The 12071-nt window shown below is 38.7% G+C and overlaps 1 protein-coding gene and 1 long non-coding RNA gene across 5 annotated transcripts; one reads left to right on the top strand and one right to left on the bottom strand.

Annotated features, from left to right (window-relative positions):
- Nucleotides 1-35: 35 nt before the first annotated feature.
- Nucleotides 36-12071, top strand: LOC120726610 (cilia- and flagella-associated protein 69-like). Of its 4 annotated transcripts, XM_040020318.1 has the most exons (24): nt 36-122; nt 223-353; nt 550-609; nt 697-762; nt 1094-1203; nt 1288-1364; nt 1836-2003; nt 3026-3178; nt 3372-3549; nt 3984-4107; nt 4211-4259; nt 4376-4497; nt 4571-4805; nt 5391-5555; nt 5644-5759; nt 5857-5975; nt 7709-7790; nt 7950-8142; nt 8714-8851; nt 9272-9348; nt 9743-9940; nt 10552-10638; nt 10753-10836; nt 11537-12071. In XM_040020318.1, the coding sequence occupies exons 2-24, from the start codon at nt 264-266 to the stop codon at nt 11699-11701; spliced, it is 2856 nt and encodes a 951-aa protein (XP_039876252.1). In that variant the 5' UTR covers nt 36-122; nt 223-263; the 3' UTR covers nt 11702-12071. The 4 variants fall into 4 exon arrangements, with proteins under 4 accessions (XP_039876252.1, XP_039876251.1, XP_039876253.1 ...); XM_040020317.1 differs by having other exon boundaries at nt 54-353; XM_040020319.1 differs by having other exon boundaries at nt 55-353; nt 1836-1934; nt 11537-12068.
- LOC120726616 lies at nt 4675-6823 on the bottom strand. The gene is made up of 3 exons (XR_005694347.1): nt 6384-6823; nt 5399-5693; nt 4675-4788 (listed from the first exon to the last, which is right to left on the bottom strand). It is a non-coding gene; the product is annotated as an uncharacterized LOC120726616 (long non-coding RNA).

The following is a 12071-nucleotide window of genomic DNA, read 5'->3' as shown; positions in this document are numbered from 1 at the left end:
CTCTGATTTTTGAACTCTGCCGCTCTCCGTACTGCCAGGGTAACCATAGCAACGGCAGTACGCTGTCAGACTGGCAACATAAACGGAGAGAAGAAGAGGAGAGGCGATTGTTAAAAAGCTACGTAAGTTCAGGCTGAGCATCGTTTAATGTTAGCACGTTTGTTCGAAAACAAAAACAGCAGGTATTAAAAAAGGAGAATGTTTAATTTTTTAAAATTTTAGCCTTTAAAAACTGAAGCTAGAAAGCGGTTCTAAATTTACAAATGGATTCGGGAAAAGTTGTGCACAGAAGAAAGCCGGGGATCCCTGTAATTGGTTTGAAAGCATCCCAGAAGAGCCACCGCCATCAGGAGGTGAGCAGTTTGGAAATGTCTCCACCGGGAAAGTAAATGACATTGTTAGAGTGTGATAACGCCTGATTTACAGGTATTTAAAGCATCAACAGCTGAACACAATAGTGTTGCTGTTAAATTGTTTCTAACTTTTCTGAGCATTTCAGAAATTGCAAATTATATCCCAGCCTAAACTATAACCTAAATTCCTCTCCAGGTTAATGCTAAAAGTCTCGATCTCAGTAAGGTGATTCGTCTTCTTGAAGATCCTTTGACAGTAAGTTAAAAACCTGAATGCCAGTCCTCTTTTTTCTGCTATTGTATTACACATGTAGTGCATTTAATCCCCCTATTTTTACTAAAGACTAACTTGAAGGAAAGGCACCTTTTTGTTCTGAAGAAACTACTGAAGAAAAGCCAAATTGGCTTTGTATCCTTTCGTTTTTTTTTTTCTCATATTGTAGACTGTCTTTCTAAGAAATCCCTCTCATGCGTCACACAGCGCAGCAGATTGTCAAATTTTCCTCATTATGGTCCCCTGCTGCAGTGATGGAAATAGATCTGCTCTCATACCATGTAAACACAAAACCAAACATTGGTCCCAAGGCTCTAATTTATCACAGCATCACTCTTTCTGTCAGCATTTTCTGTGTTCAGAAATAGGCTCAGTTATCACAATGACCCATCACCTCCCCTCCCTTATCGGTATTTAGCTCTGCATGAGTGAACAATCTGCCAAAAACTTCTTTAACTGTCTGAAGCTTTTAAAAGAACTGACAGCCATCGCAAAAATACTCAACATCTGCGCAGAGAAGGTGACAGATCACCCCGAATATGTGTCCATTCTGTGTGAAGCTCTTACAATTTGTAGGTAAGAAACCCTTTCAAGCAAACAGCTCATATTTTATCTCACAAGATGATCTGATCATCAGAGTGCTGCTGTCTTTCGTCTCAGGCTTCCCTTTCTGAAGGAGAAGACATCTGACGAGCTGCACTACGCTCAGGATGTCACAGAGTTTCTCTCTCATATGGGTAATAAAGGGCTCGCAGATTGGCCAGTCACTGCTGCTTTAAATACATTTATATACAGGTGCAAAATATGTTGTTGGGTTTTTTTTTAAAACAAAAAGACAGAAAGTAACATTATTTGATCGTAGAGTGTTAAAAATTCAAAACAGGAACAAAATTGTGAAACATTTCATAATTCCAGCTTCTAATTTTGAAACATTTTTATTATTTTAGTTGGTTTTTAATGGTCTTGTTTCCAATACATGATCACATTTTTACAAAACTAATGATCGAAAGATTTCTGCTGTGGCATGTTAACCTTACATGCTGCGTGACATTCAAAACAAGCTAGCTCCCTCTAAAGATGTGAATTTTTAAAAACAACTCAGAAATATAGATTATTAAATTTTAAGAAATGTTTAATCATTTGAAGTTTTTGTTCTTCAGATGAGAATGATGACATGGAGCGCTTCTGAGTTGTGTTTCTCTTGGCAGGGTGTCTGATGAGAGTGTCTGATGCCGAAGTGAGGCAGCTCATATTTGAATGCGTGAAATCATTCTACAGCTCTGTGGCTCCCAAACAGATGCTCGATGGTACGGATGGTACCACACGAAAGCCTCGGACTTTCCCTTCTAACAACCGATTTTCTAGACTTTCACTAAGTGAGGCTCTGTCATGGCGTCTGTGGTGGCATGCTTGTGCTTTTCTTTGTCCTTTGTGTTTCTTCTCTTTTCTTTTCATTTGTTTTCTTCATGTTTTCTTTATTAGAATTGGTTAGATTTCATATAGATATGTACATGAGCTTACAGCCGTACCCAGTGTCCTATGAGGCTGTTCAGGATTAAGAGATAAAGTTTTTGAACACATGATAGCACAAGTTAAATAGATCATAAAATCTGTCAAATATGAGGCTGAAATAAGGATTGGTAAGTTCTTTTTCTGATAATTTAAAAGAGTGTTTTGGGTAGACTTTCAAGAGGCATATCGCCAGTGTGAAGTAGGTGGCTGGTCAGTACAAGGGCTCATTTTTACTTATATATTTTGTTGTTAGTTTAGTCTTTATTAAAGTAATTGACCATCATTTGTTCCAGAAACTCATGTTTAGTGAGACTCTAATTTTTATTTTCATCTGAATCTAATGTGGTTTTTTTTTCTGACCGTGGCATGACTTTTTTTAATGTTGATTCGTCTTTAGTTATTAGTGTAATTGTCTTGTTCCTTAAAGTGGACATAATGTGTTTTTCCTTAATTTCTGTTTTATGCACGCTTTTAGAATTTTTAATGATTATTTTTAACATTTCAAAAGTTTTGGGTAATGAGGAGATTAATTAATTAATCCATGTTTGACAAAAGCCTTTTTTTCATCTCCTGGCTCTGTAAAGGCTGATAACTCTAATATATTCATCTAAGTTGCACAACTCTGCATATAAGCATAGAAGCACCACCTGCTTCTGTTTGTGAGGGTCAGCCAATCAGGATGAGGTTGGGGTAAGAGGAAAAGGGCTAAAATGACTTGTTTTAAACAGAAGCTGATGTGAGGGATTGCGCTATGGCTGAAATCACCTTAATAAATCCACTTTAAATGGCTTATAATGATCTCTTAGCTTGTTTCTTCCCTGATGTTGAACCTGGCATTTAAACATTTATAGTTGTATTTAATAATGTTTCTGCTCTGTTTCCTCAGGCCTCCAGCCGACCTCTCCAGGCTACAGGCTGCAGCTGCTGGAGCGCAGTGAGCTGGCTCAGACACTTCTCCTCTCCATGGCCACTCTCGAAAACCAGCCCACCATCAAACTGCAACTCCTTCACATCCTTCAGATCCTCTCCAGCTGCTCTGGTCAGTCATTTATTTCAATGCAGAGCCAGTGAGGGAGGGAAGGGGAGGAGCAGATGACCTCCTTCATTGGAGAACGTAGCCAGCTCTCAAGAACATAAATCAGACTTTCGGACAATGATGATTTTAAGTGTCCTTAAAATAACTGGGTTATTTACTGGGTTACACACGTCTATGTTTCACTTTACAACCACAGATATGAACTGTTCTTCAATACTCCACGCACGAGGAGCAGAGACGGTATGTCTCCACATGAACGACCACGATCCGACCGGCCAGGTCCTGTTCCGTTCTTCCGAAATCCTCTGGAACCTGCTGGAGAGGGGCAACAAGGAGGTGGTCACCGCTCAGCTCGGCACCCTGGAGTGTGTCCTGTACGCGTGTCCTCCTCATTTAAGATGCTTTTAAATGTGCACGATGTGCCTGATGGATGTAGAATCTTTTAAATGAGGCAGCATAAGGGAAAATTCCTTGGAGTTTACTTCACAAAAATTTCAAGATTTTAAGTACAATGTTTTTCTAATCTATTAAATGCCTCGAAGAATCAACACACCTTTAAAAGACTAGGGAAGAAATACAGAACTACAATGAAATAAACATAACAAATACATCATTCTTTTGTTATGTGTAATGATTTTACATTTCTTATACTTATACTCTGATTTTAGCCAAACCATTATTTTTAATGGAAAAGTTTAATTATTTGTAATTCGTCTGATTTCTGTTGGTTGTGTGTTCCTTATGTGGCAGGCCTTTGTGCTGTCATTTATCCTTTGATAGCTGACTTTTGGCTTTATTTGTTCCTCAGCTCTCTGAAAGAAGCATTTTTTCACCTGCTGAACACCGGCTCTGGACATTCAGACCTCCAACTCAGAAACGATCTGCTCGTGATCACAACTCTCATTGCAGAAAGTCCAGGCTCACAGCTTATTGTGAGTACAGGACAGTTTAATAAATAGTCATTTGTTACTTTTTTTCACCCACCGGGTGTTTTTATGAATTTTTTTAATAATTTGAGGTGTTTCTTATTTTCAGGAGAGTTCATTTGCCAAACAGCTTGTGGTTTTCAGCACATTTCCAGAGCGTGAGGGCACTCGATCCTTTAAATGTTACACACTTTTTTTACAAATGACTTCATTATTCATGAATACAGTAGCATCTTTTATGAAAATAAAACTGCTTATTTTATTTATGTTTTAGTGAAAAGTCACAACCCTTTGATCCGCAACCTGAAGCTCAGCTATAGTAACGAAGACTTGAAAATGAAGAAGTTGCTGTTGAATCTGCTGGTTGTTATGTCGAGGGACTTGGCTGCCCTGCAGGTCAATCACACGCCCACCCAGTTATTGTTTAAGTTTGGATAACCTGTGTGATGACTCAGTTTTCTTCTCTCAGCTTTATAAAGAAGAACGTGTTGTTCTGGCTCTGCTGGCGGTCATGAAGCCGCCTGTCGCCTCCTCGTCTGAGTGTCAGTCGGGGTCACGTCACTGGTCCGCTGCGCAGAAGGAGGAGCTCCAGCTGCAGGCGCTGGCCACCCTCGCCACCATCGGGCCGCTCATGTTGGAGGAGTACATTTCCTGTGAGGGGAGTACCTGTCTGCTACTCCTGCTGGACTGGTGTGTTGGGCCAGGTTAGGAAACACAAGAAAAACAAGACCAAGCAGAATCTGTACTGTATCTGAAAGGTTAAAGCTCAAGGGAATTGCAGTGTCCTATCAGAGTGTATTTGAGCCAAACACAAAGTCACTTATACACTCACTTTTTGTCATTACCATGATTTGCTACGCAACAGACATTTAAACAGCTTTTATCTCTTACACTTTATCATACTCTTCTTTTGTCTCTTAAAGGTTCTTTTTTTAATGCAACTGATAGTTTAACTAGTTTCACAGCTTACAAAATACCTCATAATCACACCCCCAAATCTAACCAAAAAGAGCTCTTAAATAATACACATTTCAACTCCTCTCACATGCTTTTGACTTTTAATGAAGTATGTAATCCATGTAATACACACCTCATTAAATAAAGTCCAATGAAACATTTTCATTTGAATTTTTAATCAGGTTTTCTTTATCTGTATTTAGGAAATGGGTAAAACACTTGTTATATTTTAGATAATATCTATGCAGAAATATACAAAATCTTAAAGGGTTCGCAAACTTTTTCACAAACTGAACAATCAGTCAGTAACTATATTCTCTCCTTTATTTCAGATTCTTACTTTGGCCAGGGTCACAGCTTCCACGCCACCGGAGGCAGAGGCGGTAAGAAGGCACAGACGCGGCACTGTATCAGAGTGCTGAGATCGGTGACTTCTCTGGGTGAAGAGTCTGTAAACCAGGACCTCTGTGATCAGGGAATCATCAACCAGCTTCTGGGTGACTGGACTGGACACATGACACATGCTCAATATCAACATTTACTGTCGATGAATTCAGTAGAGTCAAAGCTGTCGTGTTTCCTCAGGGATTCTCATGCAGATAGACGCGGGTCCTGATGAAGATGATGTCGTCGCTCTGGAGATAAAGTCGGATATTCAGGTGATCCTTTCAACGCTGTGTGAGACCGACATGCACAGAAAGGTAAAGCTCATATTGCTAACTTAATAAAAGCGCTTAGAACTGGCTAGTTGGATATCTGGTGAGTCTGTGTTTGTTTGCTGCCTGTTCTGTTTCATAGGAACTGTTTGGCTCAGAGGGAGTTGAGATGGCGGTTCATTTTCTGAAAAAAGGCTCCGACAAGTTTTACAGCGGCCTCGGACACAACAAGCTCGTGCTCTCCACAGTGGACTGTGTGTGGTCAGTGAACTGCAGCACACTTTAATAGATTAACTGCTGTATTTATTCATATTTGTACAGTCATTTACATTTTCCAGATCCAGGCTAGAGTAATATGAGAAACCAGAAGTGTAACTCTGTTAGCCAGATGTATGATGATGTCTTTGTTAGGCATAATTTAATTGTATAATATAGTTTCTGTATTGGAGCAGATGAAAAACTCACTTCCATTTAATGGCATAACTGCCTTAGCGGACAAATGGGACTTGCTCAGTTTACATAATATGAATGCAGTTCAGCTCAGAGGCATTTAACCTCTTAAATCTGGGGCCTTTTGCTGATAAGTATTTTATTTTCAATTTTATTTTCGTTTTTCTGAAGGTTTATGCAGTAAACTAGTCATAATGAACATTAATCAGTACGACTTACAGTGAGCTTGGGAGTGGCTGCAATCACGGCACTGTAAGAAGGTGACAGATGTACTATGGTTGTTCGCCTTCCTTGACTCCTCGCTCTAACCAGTGTTGCTCCCTGCCCAGGATGTGCACTTCCTCATAATTGAAAGATTGGCCACTGGCCTGCAGGTTCAATAGACTGCAGAGTCCCACCCCAAGGAAGCATGTTTTCTGTGTGTTTAGCGAGAGGTTGTTTGGTTTCCCTGATGCACGATAAACAGCAGTCCTCCTGACACTTAATGACGTACACTATATTATTCTGTTTACTCCGAGAGACCTGGGGTCCTTGGAGTGGACCATTTTTTGGCGAAAGTGACAGAAATGCTGTGTTTTTCAAAAAGCCTGTCTCAGCTGTTCACATAAGGCAGGGGTATCCAACTCCAGGCCTTAAGGGCCGGTGTCCTGCAGGTTTTAGATATCACTCTGGGTTAACACACCTGAATCAAATGATTATTTCATTACCAGGCCTCTGGAGAACTTCAAGACATGTTGAGGAGGTAATTTTATCATTTAAATCAGCTGTGTTGGATCAAACACATCTAAAACCTGCAGGACACCGGCCCTCGAGGCCTGGAGTTGGACACCCCTGACATGAGGGATCACCAACAGTTTTTATGCAGGCAGCGATTAACCTTCTGGATCCTGGAGGATCCTGGAGGGGGGGGGGGGCTGTGCTCTGAGGAGATGGTGCTGTAGCGTTCTAATAATACCCAATTTGTGCTCCAGAGACTGGTGAGAGTTATACCTTAAATACTGGGCTGTAAGCATTGGTTTATGGTACACATGAACTTTCAAAAGTTTCCCTATTACTCACAGTAATTTGTCCTTTGCCTGTCCTATTTCATATCCTCCCTGGTGAGCTCGATGTGTTTGTCCACAGAACGTGAGTGAATTGTGGTCCATATGAACAGAATCAACTTTCTGGGAAACATTATTTACTACTTTCTACAATATTACCTACATTTAATCATAGTTTTATCCATAGGCTATGGTGTAGTAACAGATATGACCATCAGCATGAAGAGGGTCAGTGAATTTTAACCTAATCTGGAGAAATATTTGATGTCTAACATTAGAAATAAAAGTACAGAATCTCAAGATCTGTTATAATGACCTCGAGTTCAGGTCATCATAACACTTGTTATACGGGTCTGAACTTGATTTTTCAGTTCTGTTATGGACCTGCGAGCAGCTCAACAAGCACATTTTTTGTTGCAATTACAAGCCAACTATCAGGGGTCTATTTTTTGTCTCCTACAGCTGAGAAAGTTTCTGTCTGTGCGCCTTTTCTCCCATCAGGTCGTGTGTCGTAGGCTGCTACACCACAGAAGATTACTTTCTGGTTAAAGACGGGGTGTTTCTTCTCCTCAACTTACTCAGTGTGAGTAAAAGTTTCCTGAATTTACTGTCGAGGCTTTAAAAGTTTCCTTTTTTCTTCCTGTATTTTGTGATTAAAAATAGGATTTCAGCTGCTCTGTGTTAAAGCTAGTTCATGTAAGGCAGCGTTCACAGGTAATATAAACGTCCTTTTCTCCTGCAGACAAGCCCCAGGTGTGTGCACGGTGTCATCCTCGCCACCCTGCTAGAGTTATGTGACAACCCGAACACGGTGCCGTACATTCTGACGTGGAGGGACGGCAACGGACAGACGGCTCCGAGACTCCTGCTGCAGCTGTGGAGAGAGGAAGAGGAGGAGCTAGGAGTTCCTCGAAATCAACATGGAAGCATCGCAGGTCGGTCTGCGATGCTTCCATGTTGATTCAGATCATCGCACTGAGAACAGATTTCACCTTTTTCTTTCAATTAGATATCAAATCGAAATAAAGAACTTTATGTTTTTTAGATTTCTGCTGCACTAACAGGTAAATGTTTCTACTAAACTGCTGATGCAATTTTTTTTTTAAAAAGTATCCTGTTAGTCTGTAATGTTGTTTTGGGGTCTTTTACGGGCGCCTCTGCTTTGTCCTCCACTGTCTGTGTTGGACTTCGACACACACAGCATTATTTCTTTTCCCAACCTGGATTTTATAAACATCTGATTTTTATCTGACATTTTTATGTAACGATAACGTTCTGTACCACTGAGCCAACCAGATGCAGGGAATGGTTAAATATAACAGGAAACAATGTAAATGAAAATACTTTTTTTGTATGTTTTTGCATAGCTGATGGATTTTTTTTTTCATCTCTCCGTCTCAGACAGAAGGTTTTAAAAGTTTTACATTTTGCCAGCAGGTAAAAATCAGATTTTAGGCCCTTTTGTAATCTCATATATTTCTCTTTGTTATTTCTTTTATCTTGAAGATCCTCAGAGGCCCATCCACAGTCTTTTCCAGCTGGATGAAGCTCAGCTTTCATTTCCTGCTAACGTGCCGAGTGCTGCAGTATTGGAGATGTCAGAGAACCTGCGATCGAAGATTTACTCCGTCTTCTGCAAAATTGGTAACCAAACAAATTATTCAGTTTCATACTAAATGTAAAGTATTTATTAAGAAGATTTTGTAATTAGATTATTTGATTAGCCCAATTTCTTTGTAGCTCCTCCTATAGGCCAGTTATACTTATTTATTTATTATTTATTTTTATTAATAAAAAAAATACCATTAAAACAAAATCCAGAAGGTTGTAAAACAAAAGGCTATTTTTACATGTTTCTTTTTGTAGCCTTTCAAATCATATTCAGTCTCAATTTGGCTTTTTTAAATGAAATTTATCACTTATTGATAAATTTTTGAAGTTTTGAAATATCAGAGTAATAAAATGATATCATGATGTTCTGTTCAAAACATTCAGTTGTTGGGAACAGCTAATATTGTTATATTAAAAAGCAATCAGGAGTGTTTCTGACTTTTTCTTTTTCAGGGTTTCAGGATCTTCCTGGATTGTTGGGAAAAGATTATGTGACTCTGACCATCATCAGGAGATATCTAGACTTTAAGGTAAAAGTGAAGAGAAAATACTGTTGATGCTTCATATAATAGTTCCTCAGACTTACAATCTGTTCAAAGTTTGTTCAAACCTGAAATTAATATGAAGCTTTAGCTGTGAGTAGAGTAGAGATATTCAAAGTGAAAGTACAAAAGTCCTCGTTCAACAAAATACAGAGAGCGAGAACTCTGAGGGACCAACGTATTTTGTCTGACTGTGGCTGAACCAGCAGCTTAAGTTTTGGATACTCAGGCAGTGAAAGTCTGTCAGGAAAACAATCTATAAATAACCGTTAGTCACAGGGAGTAAAGACTTAAAGGAGTCTGGAGCTCTCTTAAAGGTTTCAGATGCAGAGGACATAAACCGAGATAAACATCAACATGTCTGTCTCTTGTGGTGCTGCAGGTCGGTGAGGTGTGGGATGAGATCAGCCGGGAACTGAGTCTGGAAGGCGTGAGGCCGATCAGCCCCGACCAGGAGGCTCTGAGCACCATCTGCAAGATCGCAGAGGACACGGCGAAGAGGATCGTGGAGGAACAAAACAGCATCCTGGAGCACCATCAGAAGGAGGACATCAGAGAAGAGAAACTCACATACACAGAGGTACGGAGTAAAGGAGTGGAAATAGCTTACATGAAAGTCACTTAAAATGTTTTTCTTTAACAAAAAACCCCAAAAAGACAAATTATATTACACAGATAGTTTTTTTTTTTTTCTTCCTGAGCTACTATACAAATAATCAGATTTATTTTCACATGCATAATCAAACAAATTCAGTCTTTTTTTTCTTTTTTTTTCTTTTTTTGTATGTCTAGTAAAACGTTTTCATTGTATGTTTGACTAGAAGCAGAGATCCTCTGGGACAATTTGTTTTAGTAGGAGGAGATCAGGCTTTTGCTGTGACTGCTCCGAAACTGCCTTTACATATCAGGACCTCTCCAACACTGGATACATTTAAAACTCGTTTAAAGTCCCATTTTTACTCTTTGGCTTTTAATAATGTCATTATTTTGTCATTATTTTATTATTAATGATAAAATTCTTATTTTATTCTTATTTTTTTCTTATCTTTTATTTTACTTTCCTTTTAAATTTTATCTGATTATTTTATTGTACAGTACTCTGGTCAACAGTTGTTGTTTTTAAAAGTGCTATATAAATAAAATTGATTTGATAGTAAAATGAATTCTGACTTTTTTCTGTCTTTATCGCAGATGAAGTCTCGCTGGAAGCAAAAGGAGTTCATGGCGAAGTCATGGGAGGATTATGTTTCCAGGACTTCAAACTATGAAGCCCTGAAGGTTTAAAGATTTTTAACTATAAATTCTATCCTAATAATAATAATACTAATAATAATATCTAGATTCTCAGTATAAGTAGTAAGTGTATATTTTTGTTATGCGCTTTGTATACAGGAAGTAAAAGCACAGAGGGAGAAGAACGCCGAATCATCCAGACCTAAACCAAAGCACGAGGACGCTGCTATCCGCCCTGCTGAGGTCTTTACACTTAACCTTTCATGACTTTTACAGGTCACCCGCTTAATTGATTAAAATACTTAAATCTCATATCTTATTTTCACAAAATGGAGCAAAGAAAAAAGTCTGTTTCAGGTATAGCTCATTTTCTGGTTCTGAGAATGAGCATTTTTAATGCATGTAATGAATTTCAGCTTAATTTGGAGTTTGTGGCTTAGAAAGCATCTCTGAAATTAGTTTTAATAGTAGATAAATCCTGACATTCAGGGGCCCAATAACATAAATGAAGAAGATGAATGAAAATATATAAGATGAGATTAGACGTACTTTATTATTGCCAAACTTGGGAAAGTCCTTTGTTACATTAGTTAAACTAAAGTTAAATGGAGCAAACTAATAAATAGCCTTTCTAATAACTTCAGTAGATCTTAACTCTGCACTAATAATGCACAAAGCAGGGGTAAGAACAAATGGTGGTGAGGAATTGGTGTAGTTATTATGCAAACTTTTAATATTTTAAGGTGATAACCAAATATAAATCTGAAGTTTTGGTGAAATGTGATGCCCTTTAGAATATGCTCTGTAAAGAGTTGTTAGATACAAAAGAGTTTCTTTATCTTTAATTCAGTTCTTTTCCTGTTATTTGTGAACAATGATCAAAATTTTAAAAATTGAGGAGCAACTCGCTGTAGTCTTGACGTTCTGTTTCGGTGTGTTTCAGCATTTCATCGGACACGTCGTTGGAGTGGAGAGCACGGACGCTCAGGGTCCGGCAGGAGTGAAGGTGACGCTGGTCAGAACGCCGGTCAGAGCCCCAAGTCAGGACAAAGGAGAACCAACAATACCAAACCCAGACTTCTTCAGCACGGCGTCTTCTGCAGACTGACGTTACCGAAGTCACTCTTAATACAAGGCATTCACATTGTTCATGTCACAGCGTTTATTGTGCTGTATGCTCATAAAATTAAACTGCATTAATGTAAAGACTGCAACTTAAAGTGAACTTTAATAGTTTAAAGCAGTCCAAAATAACTGAGTCCAATCGGCAAGAAGATACATACATTTTGTCTGTTTTTTAAACGGGGGGAAAAAGGGCAGTGAAGGAGTGACTCAGTGCAAACAACCCACACTAAAAAAATAATATTATTATACCCAAAAATGCAGACTTTAAGTAAGTTAATTATGCAAGTTTTTTTTTGTAATTTTGTTACAAAGTGAAATGTTAAACATTAAACTTAATGGTTAAATGAAATTTA

This window comes from Simochromis diagramma, unplaced genomic scaffold, assembly GCF_900408965.1.
Source record: "Simochromis diagramma unplaced genomic scaffold, fSimDia1.1 OVJJ01000753.1, whole genome shotgun sequence".
Classification (NCBI taxonomy): domain Eukaryota; kingdom Metazoa; phylum Chordata; class Actinopteri; order Cichliformes; family Cichlidae; genus Simochromis; species Simochromis diagramma.
Note: the sequence above shows the minus strand (reverse complement) of the source record. Positions and strands in the feature narration are given on the sequence as shown.